This window comes from Salvelinus alpinus, chromosome 5 (assembly GCF_045679555.1).
Source record: "Salvelinus alpinus chromosome 5, SLU_Salpinus.1, whole genome shotgun sequence".
NCBI classification, from domain to species: Eukaryota; Metazoa; Chordata; class Actinopteri; order Salmoniformes; family Salmonidae; genus Salvelinus; species Salvelinus alpinus.
In genome coordinates, this window is record NC_092090.1 from 6,079,170 (window position 1) to 6,103,023 (window position 23,854).

Here is a 23,854-nt window from a genome sequence, read left to right on the forward strand (position 1 = left end):
GTCTCAGGTCTGAGATCAGTGTTTTAACTCACTCATTTAGTCTCAGGTCTGAGATCAGTGTTTTAACCCGTCACTCATTTAGTCTCAGGTCTGAGATCAGTGTTTTAACCCGTCACTCATTTAGTCTCAGGTCTGAGATCAGTGTTTTAACCCGTCACTCATTTAGTCTCAGGTCTGAGATCAGTGTTTTAACCCGTCATTCATTTAGTCTCAGGTCTGAGATCAGTGTTTTAACCCGTCACTCATTTAGTCTCAGGTCTGAGATTAGTGTTTTAACCCAGTCACTCATTTAGTCTCAGGTCTGAGATCAGTGTTTTAACCCGTCACTCATTTAGTCTCAGGTCTGAGATCAGTGTTTTAACCCGTCACTCATTTAGTCTCAGGTCTGAGATTAGTGTTTTAACCCAGTCACTCATTTAGTCTCAGGTCTGAGATCAGTATTCTTCTATAGCCCAGTGTAGTAGGACTATCTGTGAAACACTACTGGTCCTCCTGGACCTGCTGACTTCTAGCTGTTTGGAAGACAGGGCCTTGGCTTTAGGACCTGCTGCCTTCTAGCTGTTTGGAAGACAGGGCCTTGGCTTTAGGACCTGCTGCCTTCTAGCTGTTTGGAAGACAGGGCCTTGGCTTTAGGACCTGCTGCCTTCTAGCTGTTTGGAAGACAGGGCCTTGGCTTTAGGACCTGCTGCCTTCTAGCTGTTTGGAAGACAGGGCCTTGGCTTTAGGACCTGTGTGTTTGAAAAGTAGAGAGCTGAGCTAAATCAATGAATTAAAGTGATTTTATGAACGAGTTAGCGAGTCGTAACAGACGTTGGTGTTTTTCCACGTTACCATAGAGACAATGAAACGCATGAGAAGAGACACGACAAAACAACTGTATAGTGAGTCAGGTGGCTGTGCTTTCTTTAGCATGGCTCTGAGTGTGTGTGTGTGTGTGTGTGTGTGTGTGTGTTACAGGAGGAAAGCAGTTCCTTATGGGGTGATTACCTGTGAAAGGACTTAACTGTCTCATCTCAGTGTTGTCTTGTAAATCCTGCATCTCCACTGACAAAAAAAACAGTAAAACACACACACACACACACACACACACACACACACACACACACGAGTTCACAGAGAGGTTTAACACCCTGATGATAAATGAGTTCACCGAGAGGTTTAACTGTCACGTTCCTGACCCGTTTTCTGTTGTTTTTGTATGTGTTAGTCGGTCAGGGCGTGAGTGTGGGTGGGCATTCTATGTTTTCTGTTTCTATGTTGGTTAATGGGTACCTGATATGGTTCTCAATTAGAGGCAGGTGGTTTCACATTGTTTGTCGTGGGTGGTTGTCTTCCGTGTCTGTGTATGTTGCGCCACACGGGACTGTTTCGGTTTGTTCGTTCATTTATTTGTAGTCTGTACTTGTTCGTGCGTTCTTCGTTGTATGTAAGTTCGTAAGTCAAGGTCTGTCTACTTCGTTTGTTGTTTTGTTTCAATTCAAGAGTTTTTCGTCTTCGTCTGGTTTTGTTAAATAAATTACTATGTACTATCACAACGCTGCGCCTTGGTCCAATCTCTCACCACAAGACGATCGTTACATTAACACCCTGATGATAAATGAGTTCACCGAGAGGTTTAACACCCTGATGATAAATTACTTCACCGAGAGGTTTAACATCCTGATGATAAATGAGTTCACCGAGAGGTTTAACACCCTGATGATAAATGAGTTCACCGAGAGGTTTAACACCCTGATGATAAATGAGTTCACCGAGAGGTTTAACACCCTGATGATAAATGAGTTCACCGAGAGGTTTAACACCCTGATGATAAATGAGTTCACCGAGAGGTTTAACACCCTGATGATAAATGAGTTCACCGAGAGGTTTAACACCCTGATGATAAATGAGTTCACCGAGAGGTTTAACATCCTGATGATAAATGAGTTCACCGAGAGGTTTAACACCCTGATGATAAATGAGTTCACCGAGAGGTTTAACACCCTGATGATAAATGAGTTCACCGAGAGGTTTAACACCCTGATGATAAATGAGTTCACCGAGAGGTTTAACACCCTGATGATAAATGAGTTCACCGAGAGGTTTAACACCCTGATGATAAATGAGTTCACCGAGAGGTTTAACACCCTGATGATAAATGAGTTCACCGAGAGGTTTAACATCCTGATGATAAATGAGTTCACCGAGAGGTTTAACACCCTGATGATAAATGAGTTCACCGAGAGGTTTAACACCCTGATGATAAATGAGTTCACCGAGAGGTTTAACACCCTGATGATAAATGAGTTCACCGAGAGGTTTAACACCCTGATGATAAATGAGTTCACCGAGAGGTTTAACACCCTGATGATAAATGAGTTCACCGAGAGGTTTAACATCCTGATGATAAATGAGTTCACCGAGAGGTTTAACATCCTGATGATAAATGAGTTCACCGAGAGGTTTAACATCCTGATGATAAATGAGTTCAACATCCTGATGATAAATGAGTTCACCGAGAGGTTTAACACCCTGATGATAAATGAGTTCACAGAGAGGTTTAACACCCTGATGATAAATGAGTTCACAGAGGGGTTTAACATCCTGATGATAAATTACTTCACAGAGAGGTTTAACACCCTGATGATAAATGAGTTCACCGAGAGGTTTAACACCCTGATGATAAATGACTTCACAGAGAGGTTTAACATCCTGATGATAAATGACTTCACAGAGAGGTTTAACACCCTGATGATAAATTAGTTCACCGAGAGTTTAAACACCCTGATGATAAATTAGTTCACTGAGAGGTTTAACACCCTGATGATAAATGACTTCACAGAGAGATTTAACACCCTGATGATAAATGAGTTCACCGAGAGGTTTAACACCCTGATGATAAATTAGTTCATCGAGAGGTTAAACATCCTGATGATAAATGAGTTCACCGAGAGGTTTAACACCCTGATGATAAATGAGTTCACAGAGAGGTTTAACACCCTGATGATAAATGAGATAAAATAAGAAATGCTCATTAACAGGGCTGTAAACACATTTGTGCAACAATATGTGAAACATTTCTGGGATCTTTTATTTTATAACACTTTACATGTCGCGTTTATATTTTTGTTCAGTATAAATGGAATTCAAATAATTCAACCGATGTCATCAATTAGTTGTTTAAAAACTAAAAAAATTACTGTGATCTCAGTTAATGCTCAGCACTAGCAGACAGACAGACAGACAGGCAGACAGGTGGTCACCATAGCAGTCAGACAGACAGGCAGACAGACAGGCACCATAGCAGTCAGACAGACAGGCACCATAGCAGTCAAACAGACAGGTCACCATAGCAGTCAGACAGACAGGCAGACAGTCACCATAGCAGTCAGACAGACAGGCAGACAGACAGGCACCATAGCAGTCAAACAGACAGGTCACCATAGCAGTCAGACAGACAGACAGACAGTCACCATAGCAGTCAGACAGACAGACAGTCACCATAGCAGTCAGACACAACAGCAGTCAGTCAGACACCACAGCAGTCAGACAGTCACCATAGCAGTCATACAGACAGACAGACACCATAGCAGTCAGACAGACAACATAGCAGTCAGACAGTCACCATAGCAGTCAGACGGTCACCATAGCAGTCAGACAGACAGACACCATAGCAGACAGACAGTCACCATAGCAGTCAGACAGTCAGGCGGTCACCATAGCAGTCAGACAGTCACCATAGCAGTCAGACAGTCAGGCAGACAGACAGTCACCATAGCAGTCAGACAGACAGGCAGTCAGACAGTCACCATAGCAGTCAGACAGGTGGTCACCATAGCAGACAGACAGACAGACACCATAGCAGACAGACAGTCACCATAGCAGTCAGACAGTCACCATAGCAGACAGACAGTCACCATAGCAGACAGACAGTCACCATAGCAGACATACAGTCACCATAGCAGTCAGACAGACAGTCAGACAGACACCATAGCAGTCAGACAGACAGTCAGACAGTCACCACAGCAGTCAGATGAGTAAACAATAACAATAAACAAACTAAAAGACAGGTAGAAAACAAAGCAACATGATAAATGATGTTTCCATGTGAAAGTGATGAAAAAGGTTAACGGGTAACATTTGTTTACAAAGTGTAGACGTGGTGAAGGCATAAAGGTAACTTCCTCCCAGAACAAGTCACCAAGGCTTCTTCATCCAGAAAGACTTCAGGAATAAACAACAACAAGTCTAATAACAGTAAACGCTGTGTGTTTTCCATGAGGATAAACAATATGTGATTACTAACCAGAAGAACACAGCTGACATTTACTATGGTGGAGTTATAATCATATAGGACGCGTTCCAGACCCTATTAGCTCTAAGGGCTCTGGTCTAAAGTAGTGCACTATATAGGGAATAGGGTGCCATTGGGCCCTGGTCTAAAGTAGTGCACTATATAGGGAATAGGGTGCCATTGGGCCCTGGTCTAAAGTAGTACACTATATAGGGAACAGGATGCCATTGGGGATGTAGTCATAGTTGAATAGTGGAGACTGTGGTATCAAGACTCTTCCAGGCAGAACAGACAGTCAGACAGTCAGACAGACAGTCAGTCAGTCAGTCAGTCAGACAGACAGTCAGACAGTCAGTCAGTCAGTCAGTCAGACAGTCAGTCCATTCTGTTCTGCTGAGTTATTTAGTTTGCATAGGTTGTATCAACACTCAATGATACATCAGGGATTGTCTCTCTCTATCAAAAGGAGTGTATCCTAGTCGTCAAGGTAACAATGTGACAGCCAGCCAGCCAGCCAGTCAATCAGACAGTCAGTCAGACAGTCAGTCCATTCTGTTCTGCTGAGTTATTTAGTTTGCATAGGTTGTATCAACACTCAATGATACATCAGGGATTGTCTCTCTCTATCAAAAGCAGTGTATCCTAGTCGTCAAGGTAACAATGTGCCAGCCAGCCAGCCAGTCGGTCAGACAGACAGTTAGTCAGTCAGTCAGCCAGCCAGTTACATAGCCAGCTAGCCAGCCAGTCAGTTACACAACCAGCCAGCCAGCCAACCAGTCAGTCAGACAGTCAGTCAGCCAGCCAGCCAGTTACATAGCCAGCTAGCCAGCCAGCCAGCCAGCCCTCCAGCCAGGACCCAGTGGTGGGTCCAGCCCAGGGTGCAGTGGTCCATCCTGGGGGAGCTAGTCTACGCCATCGGGGTGCCTGCCCTGGAGCTATGGTTGGAGCTGGGCCCAGGACCAGGCTGCTCCAGCCCTCTCCTATTGGCCTGCCTGCTGCTGGTTTTGTTGTCCCGGTGCTGGACTCCTCCCCCCGGCTGTCCACTACTCCTACTAACGTAGACCGTAGGAGGCTGGGCGGCCATCTCAAACCTCTGCTCCCCCGCTCCCCCTGTCCTGCTGCTGTGTGTGGAGGCCTTCCTCTTGGTCCGGGGCTGGGGCGAGGGATGGGTTCGGGCTGTAGGCAGCAGTAGAGAGCGTTGAGAAGACGATCCAGCAGCAGCGGTCCTACCCGTAGACGTTCCTGCCATGGCGGAGGTGCCCAGTCGAGCCAGCGCCACGGGGATTTCCTCCAGGGACTCTGCAGAGTCAGAGTGATACTCAGCAGGGGGCCCGGCGGGCAGCACGGGGACGGGTTCGAGACCAGGCTGTAGGGAGCTAGGGGGGGGCAGGGAGGCACGCAGGGGGAAGGAGAGGTGCTGGCTCAGGGAGCTGGACAGGTGGGACACGGACGTGGGGACTGGAGTTACACCGCAGGAGTCTACTGGAGAACAGGACAGGAGAGGAGGACGACAGAGGAGGAGGACAGGAGGACGGCAGAGGAGGAGGACAGGAGGAGGACAGCAGAGGAGGAGAGAGGAGAGGAGGAGGACAGAGAGGAGGAGGACAGAGAGGAGAAGAGGAGGACAGCAGAGGAGGACAGAGAGGAGAGGAGGAGGACAGAGGAGGAGGATGGCAGAGGAGGACAGCAGAGGAGGAGAGAGGAGAGGAGGAGGACAGAGAGGAGGAGGACAGAGAGGAGAAGAGGAGGACAGCAGAGGAGGACAGAGAGGAGAGGAGGAGGACAGCAGAGGACAGAGAGGAGAAGAGAGGAGGAGGACAGAGGAGAGGACAGAGAGGAGAAGAGAGGACAGGAGGAGGACAGCAGAGGACAGAGAGGAGAAGAGAGGAGAGGAGGAGGACAGGCAGGGACAGACATTCACATCACAGAGCTGCTACTCAATATACATGAGCATAGAAATAGAATCAATAGAACAGGAGTCCAACTTCTCACCATGGCGATTTGACAGGAACACTAAACATGTCTGTCCAGTCCACCCATTATGGCACCATTGACTTGAAAGGGGAAGCCTGTTCTATTCCTTCTAGTTCTGTAGTATGACCTCGTCATAATGTCTCAGAATCATCTCACAATGACTCAACAACAGACCATTTCAGACTGTTGACAATTCAAAACATTGAGAGAGAGACGACATATTAAGCCTTGTTATAAGACATTATAAAGGCTCATACATGCTTATAACACGTTCTAAAGCATTCTTTTTTAACAACACATACTTTGTTAACCAACAAATACAATCATGTCACTTCAAGTAGATGAGGACTGACTAATGCTTTATCAGCATGTCAAGTAGAAGAGGACTGACTAATGCTGTATCAGCATGTCAAGTAGCAAAGGACTGACTAATGCTGTATCAGCATGTCAAGTAGCAGGGGACTGACTAATGCTTTATCAGCATGTCAAGTAGCAGAGGACTGATTAATGCTTTATCAGCATGTCAAGTAGCAGAGGACTGACTAATGCTGTATCAGCATGTCAAGTAGCAGAGGACTGACTAATGCTTTATCAACATGTCAAGTAGCAGGGGACTGATTAATGCTTTATCAGCATGTAAGGTAGAAGAGGACTGATTAATGCTTTATCAGCATGTCAAGTAGCAGAGGACTGACTAATGCTGTATCAGCATGTCAAGTAGCAAAGGACTGACTAATGTTTTATCAGCATGTCAAGTAGCAGGGGACTGACTAATGCTGTATCAGCATGTCAAGTAGCAGAGGACTGACTAATGGTTTATCAGCATGTCAAGTAGCAGAGGACTGATTAATGCTTTATCAGCATGTCAAGTAGCAGAGGACTGACTAATGCTGTATCAGCATGTCAAGTAGCAAAGGACTGACTAATGTTTTATCAGCATGTCAAGTAGCAGGGGACTGACTAATGCTGTATCAGCATGTCAAGTAGCAGAGGACTGACTAATGGTTTATCAGCATGTCAAGTAGCAGAGGACTGACTAATGCTGTATCAGCATGTCAAGTAGAAGAGGACTGACTAATGCTGTATCAGCATGCCAAGTAGAAGAGTACTGACTGTTTTATCAGCATGTCAAGTAGCAGAGGACTGACTAATGCTATATCAGCATGTCAAGTAGCAGAGGACTGACTAATGCTGTATCAGCATGTCAAGTAGAAGGGGACTGACTAATGCTATATCAGCATGTCAAGTAGCAGAGGACTGACTAATGCTGTATCAGCATGTCAAGTAGCAGAGGACTGACTAATGCTATATCAGCATGTCAAGTAGCAGAGGACTGACTAATGCTGTATCAGCATGTCAAGTAGCAGAGGACTGACTAATGTTTTATCAGCATGTCAAGTAGCAGAGGACTGATTAATGCTTTATCAGCATGTCAAGTAGATGAGGACTGACTAATGCTTTATCAGCATGTCAAGTAACAGAGGACTGACTAATGCTTTATCAGCATGTCAAGTAGCTGAGGACTGACTAATGCTTTATCAGCATGTCAAGTAGCAGAGGACTGACTAATGGTTTATCAGCATGTCAAGTAGCAGAGGACTGACTAATGCTGTATCAGCATGCCAAGTAGCAGAGGACTGACTAATGCTTTATCAGCATGTCAAGTAGCAGAGGACTGACTAATGCTTTATCAGCATGTCAAGTAGAAGAGGGCTGACTGTTTTATCAGCATGCCAAGTAGCAGAGGACTGACTAATGCTGTATCAGCATGTCAAGTAGAAGAGGACTGACTAATGCTATATCAGCATGCCAAGTAGCAGAGGACTGACTAATGCTATATCAGCATGCCAAGTAGCAGAGGACTGACTAATGCTGTATCAGCATGTCAAGTAGCAGAGGACTGACTAATGCTTTATCAGCATGTCAAGTAGCAGAGGACTGACTGTTTTATCAGCATGCCAAGTAGCAGAGGACTGACTAATGCTGTATCAGCATGTCAAGTAGCAGAGGACTGACTAATGGTTTATCAGCATGTCAAGTAGCAGAGGACTGACTAATGCTTTATCAGCATGCCAAGTAGGAGAGGACTGACTAATGCTATATCAGCATGCCAAGTAGCAGAGGACTGACTGTTTTATCAGCATGTCAAGTAGCAGAGGACTGACTGTTTAATCAGCATGTCAAGTAGGAGAGGACTGACTAATGCTTTATCAGCATGTCAAGTAGAAGAGGACTGACTAATGCTGTATCAGCATGTCAAGTAGCAGAGGACTGACCAATGCTTTATCAGCATGCCAAGTAGCAGAGGACTGACTAATGCTGTATCAGCATGTCAAGTAGCAGAGGACTGACTAATGCTATATCAGCATGCCAAGTAGCAGAGGACTGACTAATGCTGTATCAGCATGTCAAGTAGCAGAGGACTGACTAATGCTATATCAGCATGCCAAGTAGAGGAGGACTGACTGTTTTATCAGCATGTCAAGTAGATTGTCATCGTTCCACAGATGGGTCACAATAGGTGGTAGGTCAAACCGTCCGGATGCTACAGACGATTTTGTGAAAACTGATTTTTATTCTTAATTTTCCCTTATGGCCTGACAAACACCTCTCTATCTCTGTCACCTTTCACCTCAGATGTCTCCTGGTATGACAAACACCTCTCTAACTGTCACCTTTCACCTCAGATGTCTCCTGGTCTGACAAACACCTCTCTAGCTCTGTCACCTTTCACCTCAGATGTCTCATGGCCTGACAAACACCTCTCTAGCTCTGTCACCTTTCACCTCAGATGTCTCCTGGTCTGACAAACACCTCTCTAGCTCTGTCACCTTTCACCTCAGATGTCTCCTGGTATGACAAACACCTCTCTAACTGTCACCTTTCACCTCAGATGTCTCCTGGTCTGACAAACACCTCTCTAGCTCTGTCACCTTTCACCTCAGATGTCTCCTGGCCTGACAAACACCTCTCTAACTGTCACCTTTCACCTCAGATGTCTCCTGGTCTGACAAACACCTCTCTATCTCTGTCACCTTTCACCTCAGATGTCTCCTGGTATGACAAACACCTCTCTAACTGTCACCTTTCACCTCAGATGTCTCCTGGTCTGACAAACACCTCTCTAGCTCTGTCACCTTTCACCTCAGATGTCTCCTGGTCTGACAAACACCTCTCTAGTTCTGTCACCTTTCACCTCAGATGTCTCCTGGCCTGACAAACACCTCTCTAGCTCTGTCACCTTTCACCTCAGATGTCTCCTGGTCTGACAAACACCTCTCTATCTCTGTCACCTTTCACCTCAGATGTCTCATGACCTGACAAACACCTCTCTAGCTCTGTCACCTTTCACCTCAGATGTCTCCTGGTCTGACAAACACCTCTCTAGCTCTGTCACCTTTCACCTCAGATGTCTCCTGGTATGACAAACACCTCTCTAACTGTCACCTTTCACCTCAGATGTCTCCTGGTCTGACAAACACCTCTCTAGCTCTGTCACCTTTCACCTCAGATGTCTCCTGGCCTGACAAACACCTCTCTAACTGTCACCTTTCACCTCAGATGTCTCCTGGTCTGACAAACACCTCTCTATCTCTGTCACCTTTCACCTCAGATGTCTCCTGGTATGACAAACACCTCTCTAACTGTCACCTTTCACCTCAGATGTCTCCTGGTCTGACAAACACCTCTCTAGCTCAGTCACCTTTCACCTCAGATGTCTCCTGGTCTGACAAACACCTCTCTAGTTCTGTCACCTTTCACCTCAGATGTCTCCTGGTCTGACAAACACCTCTCTATCTCTGTCACCTTTCACCTCAGATGTCTCCTGGCCTGACAAACACCTCTCTAACTGTCACCTTTCACCTCAGATGTCTCCTGGTCTGACAAACACCTCTCTAGTTCTGTCACCTTTCACCTCAGATGTCTCCTGGTCTGACAAACACCTCTCTAACTGTCACCTTTCACCTCAGATGTCTCCTGGTCTGACAAACACCTCTCTATCTCTGTCACCTTTCACCTCAGATGTCTCCTGGCCTGACAAACACCTCTCTATCTCTGTCACCTTTCACCTCAGATGTCTCCTGGCCTGACAAACACCTCTCTAACTGTCACCTTTCACCTCAGATGTCTCCTGGCCTGACAAACACCTCTCTAACTGTCACCTTTCACCTCAGATGTCTCCTGGCCTGACAAACACCTCTCTAACTGTCACCTTTCACCTCAGATGTCTCCTGGTCTGACAAACACCTCTCTAACTGTCACCTTTCACCTCAGATGTCTCCTGGTCTGACAAACACCTCTCTAACTGTCACCTTTCACCTCAGATGTCTCCTGGCCTGACAAACACCTCTCTAACTGTCACCTTTCACCTCAGATGTCTCCTGGTCTGACAAACACCTCTCTAGTTCTGTCACCTTTCACCTCAGATGTCTCCTGGCCTGACAAACACCTCTCTAGTTCTGTCACCTTTCACCTCAGATGTCTCCTGGTCTGACAAACACCTCTCTAGTTCTGTCACCTTTCACCTCAGATGTCTCCTGGCCTGACAAACACCTCTCTAACTGTCACCTTTCACCTCAGATGTCTCCTGGCCTGACAAACACCTCTCTAACTGTCACCTTTCACCTCAGATGTCTCCTGGCCTGACAAACACCTCTCTAACTGTCACCTTTCACCTCAGATGTCTCCTGGCCTGACAAACACCTCTCTAACTGTCACCTTTCACCTCAGATGTCTCCTGGCCTGACAAACACCTCTCTAGTTCTGTCACCTTTCACCTCAGATGTCTCCTGGTCTGACAAACACCTCTCTATCTCTGTCACCTTTCACCTCAGATGTCTCCTGGCCTGACAAACACCTCTCTAGTTCTGTCACCTTTCACCTCAGATGTCTCTTGGCCTGACAAACACCTCTCTAACTGTCACCTTTCACCTCAGATGTCTCCTGGTCTGACAAACACCTCTCTAGTTCTGTCACCTTTCACCTCAGATGTCTCCTGGCCTGACAAACACCTCTCTAACTGTCGCCTTTCACCTCAGATGTCTCCTGGCCTGACAAACACCTCTCTAGTTCTGTCACCTTTCACCTCAGATGTCTCCTGGCCTGACAAACACCTCTCTAGTTCTGTCACCTTTCACCTCAGATGTCTCCTGGTCTGACAAACACCTCTCTAACTGTCACCTTTCACCTCAGATGTCTCCTGGCCTGACAAACACCTCTCTAACTGTCACCTTTCACCTCAGATGTCTCCTGGTCTGACAAACACCTCTCTAGTTCTGTCACCTTTCACCTCAGATGTCTCCTGGCCTGACAAACACCTCTCTAACTGTCACCTTTCACCTCAGATGTCTCCTGGCCTGACAAACACCTCTCTAGTTCTGTCACCTTTCACCTCAGATGTCTCCTGGTCTGACAAACACCTCTTTAACTGTCACCTTTCACCTCAGATGTCTCCTGGTCTGACAAACACCTCTCTAACTGTCACCTTTCACCTCAGATGTCTCCTGGCCTGACAAACACCTCTCTAGTTCTGTCACCTTTCACCTCAGATGTCTCCTGGCCTGACAAACACCTCTCTAACTCTGTCACCTCAGATGCGGAAGCGCAACATAGACGGACGGTGTGGATTGAGACACAAAAAAATGAATATTTCTTAAACTGACGGATTTTGATGGTGATTAAAAAATAATATTATGCTAATTAGATTTCAGCGGGGACACGGACATCGACCTTAGGGGGTTAAGGTTAGGGGTAAGGGTACAATTAGGGTTAGGGGAAATAGGATTTTGAATGGAAATCTATTTTAGGTCCCCACAAGGATAGTAAAACCTAAAGCGTGTGTGTCTGGTTCTGTAGTGTTGAAGGCTGGGTCTCTGTGTGTCTGGTTCTGTAGTGTTGAAGGCTGGGGCTCTGTGTGTCTGGTTCTGTAGTGTTGAAGGCTGGGTCTCTGTGTGTCTGGTTCTGTAGTGTTGAAGGCTGGGGCTCTGTGTGTCTGGTTCTGTAGTGTTGAAGGCTGGGTCTCTGTGTGTCTGGTTCTGTAGTGTTGAAGGCTGGGTCTCTGTGTGTCTGGTTCTGTAGTGTTGAAGGCTGGGTCTCTGTGTGTCTGGTTCTGTAGTGTTGAAGGCTGGGTCTCTGTGTGTCTGGTTCTGTAGTGTTGAAGGCTGGGTCTCTGTGTGTGTGGTCTCACCAGGTTCTGTAGTGTTGAAGGCCGGGTCTCTGTGTGTGTGGTCTCACCAGGTTCTGTAGTGTTGAAGGCTGGGTCTCTGTGTGTGGTCTCACCAGGTTCTGTAGTGTTGAAGGCTGGGTCTCTGTGTGTGTGGTCTCACCAGGTTCTGTAGTGTTGAAGGCTGGGTCTCTGTGTGTGTGGTCTCACCAGGTTCTGTAGTGTTGAAGGCTGGGTCTCTGTGTGTGTGGTCTCACCAGGTTCTGTAGTGTTGAAGGCCGGGTCTCTGTGTGTGTGGTCTCACCAGGTTCTGTAGTGTTGAAGGCTGGGTCTCTGTGTGTGTGGTCTCACCAGGTTCTGTAGTGTTGAAGGCCGGGTCTCTGTGTGTGTGGTCTCACCAGGTTCTGTAGTGTTGAAGGCCGGGTCTCTGTGTGTGTGGTTCTGTAGTGTTGAAGGCCGGGTCTCTGTGTGTGTGGTCTCACCAGGTTCTGTAGTGTTGAAGGCTGGGTCTCTGTGTGTGTGGTCTCACCAGGTTCTGTAGTGTTGAAGGCCGGGTCTCTGTGTGTGTGGTTCTGTAGTGTTGAAGGCCGGGTCTCTGTGTGTGTGGTCTCACCAGGTTCTGTAGTGTTGAAGGCTGGGTCTCTGTGTGTGTGGTCTCACCAGGTTCTGTAGTGTTGAAGGCTGGGTCTCTGTGTGTGTGGTCTCACCAGGTTCTGTAGTGTTGAATGCCGGGTCTCTGTGGTTCTGGTCTCTGTGGTTCCGGTCTCTGCTGGTCTCAGTGGATCGGTCGTTGATCACCTCCGCCGGTACTTTGTGGACCTTCTTCTTTTTCTTCTTCTGCAAACACACAGAGACCAGGAAGTATCATTCAATACACACACACACACACACACACACGGTTCACATGATGGTCAGAGAGAAGGAAGCGTGTGTGTGTGTGTGTGTGTGTGTGTGTGTACCTGGTTGTGTTTCCGTGGTGCAGCTCTGTGCTCAGTAGAGACGGTGTGTGTGTGTGTGTGTGTGTGTGTGTGTACAAATCAAATCAAATCAAATTTTATTAGTCACATACACATGGTTAGCAGATGTTAATGCGAGTGTAGCGAAATGCTTGTGCTTCTAGTTCCGACAATGCAGTAATAACCAACAAGTAATCTAACCTAACAATTCCACAACTACTACCTTATACACACAAGTGTAAAGGGATAAAGAATATGTACATAAAGATATATGAATGAGTGATGGTACAGAACGGCATGGCAAGATGCAGTAGATGGTATAGAGTACGGTATATACATATGAGATGAGTACTGTAGGGTATGTAAACATAAAGTGGCATAGTTTAAAGTGGCTAGTGGTACATGTATTACATAAAGATGGCAAGCTGCAGTAGATGATATAGAGTACAGTATATACATATGAGATGGGTAATGTAGGGTATGTAAACATTATATTAAGTGGCATTGTTTAAAGTGGCTAGTGGTACATTTTTACATAATTTCCATCAATTCCCATTTTTAAAGTGGCTGGAGTTGAGTCAGTATGTTGGCAGCGGCCGCTAAATGTTAGTGGTGGCTGTTTAACAGTCTGATGGCCTTGAGATAGAAGCTGTTTTTCAGTCTCTCGGTCCCTGCTTTGATGCACCTGTACTGACCTCGCCTTCTGGATGATAGCGGGGTGAACAGGCAGTGGCTTGGGTGGTTGTTGTCCTTGATGATCTTTATGGCCTTCCTGTGACATCGGGTGGTGTAGGTGTCCTGGAGGGCAGGTAGTTTGCCCCCGGTGATGCGTTCTGCAGACCTCACTACCCTCTGGAGAGCCTTACGGTTGTGGGCGGAGCAGTTGCCGTACCAGGCGGTGATACAGCCCGACAGGATGCTCTCGATTGTGCATCTGTAGAAGTTTGTCAGTGCTTTTGGTGACAAGCCGAATTTCTTTAGCCTCCTGAGGTTGAAGAGGCGCTGCTGCGCCTTCTTCACAACGCTGTCTGTGTGGGTGGACCAATTCAGTTTGTCCGTGATGTGTACACCGAGGAACTTAAAACTTTCCACCTTCTCCACTACTGACCCGTCGATGTGGATAGGGGGGTGCTCCCTCTGCTGTTTCCTGAAGTCCACAATCATCTCCTTTGTTTTGTTGACGTTGAGTGTGAGGTTATTTTCCTGACACCACACTCCGAGGGCCCTCACCTCCTCCCTGTAGGCCGTCTCGTCGTTGTTGGTAATCAAGCCTACCACTGTAGTGTCATCCGCAAACTTGATGATTGAGTTGGAGGCGTGCATGGCCACGCAGTCGTGGGTGAACAGGGAGTACAGGAGAGGGCTCAGAACGCACCCTTGTGGGGCCCCAGTGTTGAGGATCAGCGGGGTGGAGATGTTGTTACCTACCCTCACCACCTGGGGGCGGCCCGTCAGGAAGTCCAGGACCCAGTTGCACAGGGCGGGGTCGAGACCCAGGGTCTCGAGCTTGATGACGAGTTTGGAGGGTACTATGGTGTTAAATGCTGAGCTGTAATCGATGAACAGCATTCTCACATGGGTATTCCTCTTGTCCAGATGGGTTAGGGCAGTGTGCAGTGTGGTTGCGATTGCGTCGTCTGTGGACCTATTGGGTCGGTAAGCAAATTGGAGTGGGTCTAGGGTGTCCGGTAGGGTGGAGGTGATATGGTCCTTGACTAGTCTCTCAAAGCACTTCATGATGACGGAAGTGAGTGCTACGGGGCGGTAGTCGTTTAGCTCAGTTACCTTAGCTTTCTTGGGAACAGGAACAATGGTGGCCCTCTTGAAGCATGTGGGAACAGCAGACTGGGATAAGGATTGATTGAATATGTCCGTAAACACACCAGCCAGCTGGTCTACGCATGCTCTGAGGACGCGGCTGGGAATGCCGTCTGGGCCTGCAGCCTTGCGAGGGTTAACACGTTTAAATGTTTTACTCACCTCGGCTGCAGTGAAGGAGAGCCCGCAGGTTTTGGTAGGGGGCCGTGTCAGTGGCACTGTATTGTCCTCAAAGCGGGCAAAAAAGTTATTTAGCCTGTCTGGGAGCAAGACATCCTGGTCCGCGACGGGGCTGGTTTTCTTTTTGTAATCCGTGATAGACTGTAGACCCTGCCACATACCTCTTGTGTCTGAGCTGTTGAATTGCGACTCTATTTTGTCTCTGTACTGGGACTTAGCCTGTTTGATTGCCTTGCGGAGAGAATAGCTACACTGTTTGTATTCGGTCATGTTTCCGGTCACCTTGCCCTGGTTAAAAGCAGTGGTTCGCGCTTTCAGTTTCACGCGAATGCTGCCGTCAATCCACGGTTTCTGGTTTGGGAATGTTTTAATCGTTGCTGTGGGTACGACATCGTCAATGCACTTCCTAATGAACTCGCTCACCGAATCAGCATATTCGTCCATGTTGTTGTTGGACGCAATGCGGAACATATTCCAATCCGCGTGATCGAAGCAGTCTTGAAGCGTGGAATCAGATTGGTCGGACCAGCGTTGAACAGACCTGAGCGCGGGAGCTTGTTGTTTTAGTTTCTGTTTGTAGGCTGGAATCAACAAAATGGAGTCGTGGTCAGCTTTTCCGAAAGGAGGGCGGGGGAGGGCCTTATATGCGTCGCGGAAGTTAGTATAACAATGGTCCAGGGTTTTACCAGCCCTGGTAGCACAATCGATATGCTGATAGAATTTAGGGAGTTTTGTTTTTAGATTAGCCTTGTTAAAATCCCCAGCTACGATGAATGCAGCCTCAGGGTGTGTGGTTTCCAGTTTACAAAGAGTCAGATAAAGTTCGTTCAGGGCCATCGATGTGTCTGCTTGGGGGGGAATATATACGGCTGTGATTATGATCGAAGAGAATTCCCTTGGTAGATAATGCGGTCGACATTTGATTGTGAGGAGTTCTAGATCAGGTGAACAGAATGACTTGAGTTCCTGTGTGTTGTTATGATGATCACACCACGTCTCGTTAATCATAAGGCATACCCCCCCGCCCCTCTTCTTACCAGAAAGATGTATGTTTCTGTCGGCGCGATGCGTGAAGAAACCAGCTGGCTGCACCGACTCCGTTAGCGTCTCTTGAGTTAGCCATGTTTCCGTGAAGCAGAGCACGTTGCAATCCCTGATGTCTCTCTGGAATGTTACCCGTGCTCGGATTTCATCAACCTTATTGTCAAGAGACTGGACATTGGCGAGTAGTATGCTAGGGAGTGGAGCGCGATGTGCCCGTCTCCGAAGCCTGACCAGGAGACCGCTACGTTTGCCCCTTTTTCGGCGTCGCATAGGGTCCCCGGCTGGGATCAGATCCATTGTATTGGGTGGAAGGCAAAACACTGGATCCGTTTCGGGAAAGTCATATTCCTGGTTATAACGATGGTGAGTTGACGTTAATCGTATATTCAGTAGTTCCTCCCGACTGTATGTAATGAAACCTAAGATCACCTGGGGTACCGATGTAAGAAATAACACATAAAAAAACAAAATACTGCATATTTTCCAAGGAACGCGAAGCGAGGCGGCCATCTCGGTCAGCGCCGGAAGTAGCTACCTGGTTGTGTTTCCGTGGTGCAGCTCTGTGCTCAGTAGAGACGGTGTGTGTGTGTGTGTGTGTGTGTGTGTGTGTGTGTGTGTGTGTGTGTGTGTGTGTGTACCTGGTTGTGTTTCCGTGGTGCAGCTCTGTGCTCAGTAGAGACGCTGGGTAACGGCTCCTCTTCAGCCATCCTGCTGGATGAACTATGAACTCTGCCGTTGCCATGGTACCTGACCCGCAACACAGACAGGGAAGTCACACAACACCCACTACAACATCTGTCCCACTAGTGTAGGTCCAAACCTCATATAACCAGTTCTGTTGTCTGTCCCACTAGTGTCGGTCCAAACCTCATATAACCAGTTCTGTTGTCTGTCCCACTAGTGTCGGTCCAAACCTCATATAACCAGTTCTGTTGTCTGTCCCACTAGTGTCAGTCCAAACCTCATATAACCAGTTCTGTTGTCTGTCCCACTAGTGTAGGTCCAAACCTCATATAACCAGTTCTGTTGTCTGTCCCACTAGTGTAGGTCCAAACCTCATATAACCAGTTCTGTTGTCTGTCCCACTAGTGTCGGTCCAAACCTCATATAACCAGTTCTGTTGTCTGTCCCACTAGTGTCGGTCCAAACCTCATATAACCAGTTCTGTTGTCTGACCCACTAGTGTAGGTCCAAACCTCATATAACCAGTTCTGTTGTCTGTCCCACTAGTGTAGGTCCAAACCTCATATAACCAGTTCTGTTGTCTGTCCCACTAGTGTCGGTCCAAACCTCATATAACCAGTTCTGTTGTCTGTCCCACTAGTGTAGGTCCAAACCTCATATAACCAGTTCTGTTGTCTGTCCCACTAGTGTCGGTCCAAACCTCACATAACCAGTTCTGTTGTCTGTCCCACTAGTGTAGGTCCAAACCTCACATAACCAGTTCTGTTATCTGTCCCACTAGTGTAGGTCCAAACCTCACATAACCAGTTCTGTTGTCCGTCCCACTAGTGTAGGTCCAAACCTCATATAACCAGTTCTGTTGTCTGTCCCACTAGTGTCGGTCCAAACCTCATATAACCAGTTCTGTTGTCTGTCCCACTAGTGTCGGTCCAAACCTCATATAACCAGTTCTGTTGTCTGTCCCACTAGTGTCGGTCCAAACCTCATATAACAAGTTCTGTTGTCTGTCCCACTAGTGTAGGTCCAAACCTCATATAACCAGTTCTGTTGTCTGTCCCACTAGTGTCGGTCCAAACCTCATATAACCAGTTCTGTTGTCTGACCCACTAGTGTAGGTCCAAACCTCATATAACCAGTTCTGTTATCTGTCCCACTAGTGTAGGTCCAAACCTCATATAACCAGTTCTGTTGTCTGTCCCACTAGTGTCGGTCCAAACCTCATATAACCAGTTCTGTTGTCTGTCCCACTAGTGTAGGTCCAAACCTCATATAACCAGTTCTGTTGTCTGTCCCACTAGTGTCGGTCCAAACCTCACATAACCAGTTCTGTTGTCTGTCCCACTAGTGTAGGTCCAAACCTCACATAACCAGTTCTGTTATCTGTCCCACTAGTGTAGGTCCAAACCTCACATAACCAGTTCTGTTGTCCGTCCCACTAGTGTAGGTCCAAACCTCATATAACCAGTTCTGTTGTCTGTCCCACTAGTGTCGGTCCAAACCTCATATAACCAGTTCTGTTGTCTGTCCCACTAGTGTCGGTCCAAACCTCATATAACCAGTTCTGTTGTCTGTCCCACTAGTGTCGGTCCAAACCTCACATAACCAGTTCTGTTATCTGTCCCACTAGTGTAGGTCCAAACCTCATATAACCAGTTCTGTTGTCTGTCCCACTAGTGTCGGTCCAAACCTCATATAACCAGTTCTGTTGTCTGTCCCACTAGTGTAGGTCCAAACCTCATATAACCAGTTCTGTTGTCTGTCCCACTAGTGTCGGTCCAAACCTCATATAACCAGTTCTGTTGTCTGTCCCACTAGTGTAGGTCCAAACCTCATATAACCAGTTCTGTTGTCTGTCCCACTAGTGTCGGTCCAAACCTCATATAACCAGTTCTGTTGTCTGTCCCACTAGTGTCGGTCCAAACCTCATATAACCAGTTCTGTTGTCTGTCCCACTAGTGTCGGTCCAAACCTCGGAAAACCAGCGTGGGAATTATGGGAAAGTTAGTGGAGAGAACAGAATAACAACTCACTCTAGACCCCCCCGCGCTTCTAGACCCCCCCGCGCTGCAGCCATGGTGGTAGGATCCTCCACCTCCATCTCAGGGTTGGTATAGCCCAGCGTCCCTGAGTAGCTCACATCCTGGGAGAGAGAGAGAGAGAGGTAGAGAGAGAGAGAGAGAGAGGTAGAGAGAGTTAAAGAGCGAGAGAGGTAGAGAGATTTAAAGAGCGAGAGAGGTAGAGCATCCTGTAGTGATGAAACAGAGAGACAGACAGCATCCTGTAGTGATGGAACTGAGAGACAGACAGGCAGCATCCTGTAGTGATGGAACAGAGAGACAGACAGACAGCATCCTGTAGTGATGGATCAGAGAGACAGACAGATAGCATCCTGTAGTGATGGAACAGAGAGACAGACAGATAGCATCCTGTAGTGATGGATCAGAGAGACAGACAGATAGCATCCTGTAGTGATGGAACAGAGAGACAGACAGGCAGCATCCTGTAGTGATGGAACAGACAGACAGACAGCATCCTGTAGTGATGGAACAGAGAGACAGACAGACAGCATCCTGTAGTGATGGAACAGAGAGACAGACAGGCAGCATCCTGTAGTGATGGAACAGAGAGACAGACAGACAGCATCCTGTAGTGATGGAACAGAGACAGACAGACAGCATCCTGTAGTGATGGAACAGAGAGACAGACAGCATCCTGTAGTGATGGAACAGAGACAGACAGACAGCATCCTGTAGTGATGGAACAGAGAGACAGACAGACAGCATCCTGTAGTGATGGATCAGAGAGACAGACAGACAGCATCCTGTAGTGATGGAACAGACAGACAGACAGCATCCTGTAGTGATGGAACAGAGAGACAGACAGACAGCATCCTGTAGTGATGGATCAGACAGACAGACAGCATCCTGTAGTGATGGAACAGACAGACAGCCAGACAGACAGACAGCATCCTGTAGTGATGGATCAGAGAGACAGACGGACAGCATCCTGTAGTGATGGAACAGACAGACAGACAGCATCCTGTAGTGATGGAACAGAGAGACAGACAGACAGCATCCTGTAGTGATGGATCAGAGAGACAGACGGACAGCATCCTGTAGTGATGGATCAGAGACAGACAGACAGCATCCTGTAGTGATGGAACAGAGAGACAGACAGGCAGCATCCTGTAGGTATGAAACGGGAACAGAGTAGTTATTAAGGAAAAGGGATAGCTGAAAACTGTTTAGATGCTTATGGAGGTGTAATGAAACATTACTCCACAAAAACCTTCACTTATTTAATGGCTTTTAATATAGTCCAATCCTACTACATCTGTCAACTCAATGGGAGCTGGTAACTACCAGTGTAGAACCAGAGTCTGGTCAGGGTACTAACTTGTTCTGGTAACTACCAGTGTAGAACCAGTCAGGGTACTAACTTGTTCTGGTAACTACCAGTGTAGTACTGGAGTCAGGTGAGGGTATTCACGTGTGGTGGTAACTACGAGTCTAGGGCGAGAGTCTCAGTGAGGGTGGTTAGACTTGTTCTGGGTGAGGTTATCAGTGTAGGTGGTTAGAGTCTGGGTGAGGTGTAGGTTTCAGTGTGGTGGTTAGAGTCTGGTGTGAGGTTATCAGTGAGGCTGGTCAGAGTCTGGGTGCAGGTGAGGTTATCAGTGAGGTGGTTAGAGTCTGGGTGCAGGTACTATCAGTGAGGTCTGGTTAGAGTACTGGTGTGAGGTTTCAGTGAGATGGTTAGAGTCTGGGTGAGGTTTCTAGTGAGGTACTAGGTTAGAGTCTGGGTGCAGGTTTCAGTGAGCTGGTTAGAGTCTGGGTGAGACTTTCAGTGTAGGTGGTTAGAGTCTGGGTGAGGATACAGTGAGGTGGTTAGAGTCTGGGTGAGGTTTCAGTGAGGTGGTTAGAGTCTGGGTGAGGTTTCAGTGAGGTGGTTAGAGTCTGGGTGAGGTTTCAGTGAGGTGGTTAGAGTCTGGGTGAGGTTACAGTGAGGTGGTTAGAGTGGGTGAGGTTTCAGTGAGGTGGTTAGAGTCTGGGTGAGGTTTCAGTGAGGTGGTTAGAGTCTGGGTGAGGTGAGGTTTCAGTGAGGTGGTTAGAGTCTGGGTGAGGTTTCAGTGAGGTGGTTAGAGTCTGGGTGAGGATACAGTGAGGTGGTTAGAGTCTGGGTGAGGTTTCAGTGAGGTGGTTAGAGTCTGGGTGAGGTTTCAGTGAGGTGGTTAGAGTCTGGGTGAGGTTTCAGTGAGGTGGTTAGAGTCTGGGTGAGGTTACAGTGAGGTGGTTAGAGTCTGGGTGAGGTTTCAGTGAGGTGGTTAGAGTCTGGGTGAGGTGAGGTTTCAGTGTGGTGGTTAGAGTCTGGGTGAGGTTTCAGTGAGGTGGTTAGAGTCTGGGTGAGGTTACAGTGAGGTGGTTAGAGTGGGTGAGGTTTCAGTGAGGTGGTTAGAGTCTGGGTGAGGTGAGGTTTCAGTGTGGTGGTTAGAGTCTGGGTGAGGTTTCAGTGAGGTGGTTAGAGTCTGGGTGAGGTTACAGTGAGGTGGTTAGAGTCTGGGTGAGGTTACAGTGAGCTGGTTAGAGTGGGTGAGGTTTCAGTGAGGTGGTTAGAGTCTGGGTGAGGTTTCAGTGAGGTGGTTAGAGTGGGTGAGGTTTCAGTGAGGTGGTTAGAGTCTGGGTGAGGTTTCAGTGAGGTGGTTAGAGTCTGGGTGAGATTTCAGTGAGGTGGTTAGAGTCTGGGTGAGGTTTCAGTGAGGTGGTTAGAGTCTGGGTGAGGTTACAGTGAGCTGGTTAGAGTCTGGGTGAGATTTCAGTGAGGTGGTTAGAGTCTGGGTGAGGTGAGGTTTCAGTGAGGTGGTTAGCGGCTGGGTGAGGTTTCAGTGAGGTGGTTAGAGTCTGGGTGAGGTTTCAGTGAGGTGGTGAGAGTCTGGGTGAGGTTACAGTGAGGTGGTTAGAGTCTGGGTGAGGTTTCAGTGAGGTGGTGAGAGTCTGGGTGAGGTTACAGTGAGGTGGTTAGAGTCTGGGTGAGGTTTCAGTGAGGTGGTTAGAGTCTGGGTGAGGTTTCAGTGAGCTGGTGAGAGTCTGGGTGAGGTTTCAATGAGGTGGTTAGAGTCTGGGTGAGGTTTCAGTGAGGTGGTGAGAGTCTGGGTGAGGTTACAGTGAGGTGGTTAGAGTCTGTGTGAGGTTTCAGTGAGGTGGTTAGAGTCTGGGTGAGGTTTCAGTGAGGTGGTGAGAGTCTGGGTGAGGTTTCAGTGAGGTGGTTAGAGTCTGGGTGAGGTTTCAGTGAGGTGGTGAGAGTCTGGGTGAGGTTACAGTGAGGTGGTTAGAGTCTGGGTGAGGTTACAGTGAGGTGGTTAGAGTCTGGGTGAGGTTACAGTGAGGTGGTTAGAGTCTGGGTGAGGTTTCAGTGAGGTGGTTAGAGTCTGGGTGAGGTTACAGTGAGGTGGTTAGAGTCTGGGTGAGGTTTCAGTGAGGTGGTTAGAGTCTGGGTGAGGTGGTTAGAGTCTGGGTGAGGTTACAGTGAGCTGGTTAGAGTCTGGGTGAGGTTTCAGTGAGCCGCGGGGCTCAGCTTGGTGTTGGTTATGAGGAATCCTTGTGGTTTTGTCAGCCTGCTGTGAGTTATAGGAGAACACTGTGGTTTATAAGGTGGGTTATAGTTCGGTTAGACAGAGAGCCTGCGTCTCAAATGGCACCCTATTCCCTAATAGGGCACTACTTTAGACCAGAGCCCTATTCCCTGTAGAGTGCACTACTTTCAACCAGAGCCCTATTCCCTATTATAGTGCACTACTTTCAACCAGAGCACATGCCATTTGGGCCACAGCCAGAGTGGACTGGGCCGGAGCCAGAGCTGGGGTTTGACGGGACTACTGTGTGTGTGTGTGTGTGTGTGTGTGTGTGTGTGTGTGTGTGTGTGTGTGTGTTGCACGGCGGATCTCTTTATGAGTGTGCCAGGTGCAGGTGGTGGGTCGATGTCCGTCCCGTCAGCTGCTGGGTTTTGATCACAGCCAGAGAGCCCACGCCAAGCCTAACAGAGCGTCACCATGGTTACCCAAACCCAGCATGCAGCCCAGACTGGGAGAGCAGCCAATGATCACAGAGCAGGGAGGTGTGTGTGTGTGTGTGTGTAAGTACTTGTAAGTCTGCATTTGACAGTGATTGTGGACGGGTGTGTTAGTGTGAAGACAGGGTCAGTAACTATCAGGACACGTGTGAAGCCAGGGTCAGTAACTATCAGGACACGTGTGAAGACAGGGTCACTAACTATCAGGACACGTGTGAAGCCAGGATCAGTAACTATCAGGACACGTGTGAAGACAGGGTCAGTAACTATCAGGACACGTGTGAAGACAGGGTCAGTAACTATCAGGACACGTGTGAAGCCAGGGTCAGTAACTATCAGGACACGTGTGAAGACAGGGTCAGTAACTATCAGGACACGTGTGAAGACAGAGTCAGTAACTATCAGGACACGTGTGAAGCCAGGGTCAGTAACTATCAGGACACGTGTGAAGACAGGGTCAGTAACTATCAGGACACGTGTGAAGCCAGGGTCAGTAACTATCAGGACACGTGTGAAGCCAGGGTCAGTAACTATCAGGACACGTGTGAAGCCAGGGTCACTAACTATCAGGACACGTGTGAAGACAGGGTCAGTAACTATCAGGACACGTGTGAAGCCAGGGTCAGTAACTATCAGGACACGTGTGAAGCCAGGGTCAGTAACTATCAGGACACGTGTGAAGCCAGGGTCAGTAACTAC

General features: G+C 47.8%; 1 protein-coding gene across 3 annotated transcripts in view; it reads right to left on the minus strand.

Annotated features, from left to right (window-relative positions):
- Window positions 1-3,052: 3,052 nt before the first annotated feature.
- zdhhc1 (zinc finger DHHC-type containing 1) overlaps window positions 3,053-23,854 on the minus strand; it is a 66,632-nt gene continuing 45,830 nt past the window's right edge. For 2 of the 3 annotated variants that reach the window (XM_071400422.1, XM_071400420.1), the window contains exons 8-11: window positions 19,123-19,232; window positions 17,047-17,155; window positions 13,118-13,247; window positions 3,053-5,755 (exon numbers count right to left, since the gene is read on the minus strand). In XM_071400422.1, coding sequence (XP_071256523.1) covers window positions 5,181-5,755; window positions 13,118-13,247; window positions 17,047-17,155; window positions 19,123-19,232 — 924 coding nt within the window. In that variant the 3' untranslated portion in view covers window positions 3,053-5,180. The remainder of the gene's footprint in view (window positions 5,756-13,117; window positions 13,248-17,046; window positions 17,156-19,122; window positions 19,233-23,854) is intronic. The other variant, XM_071400423.1, reaches the window with a different exon arrangement.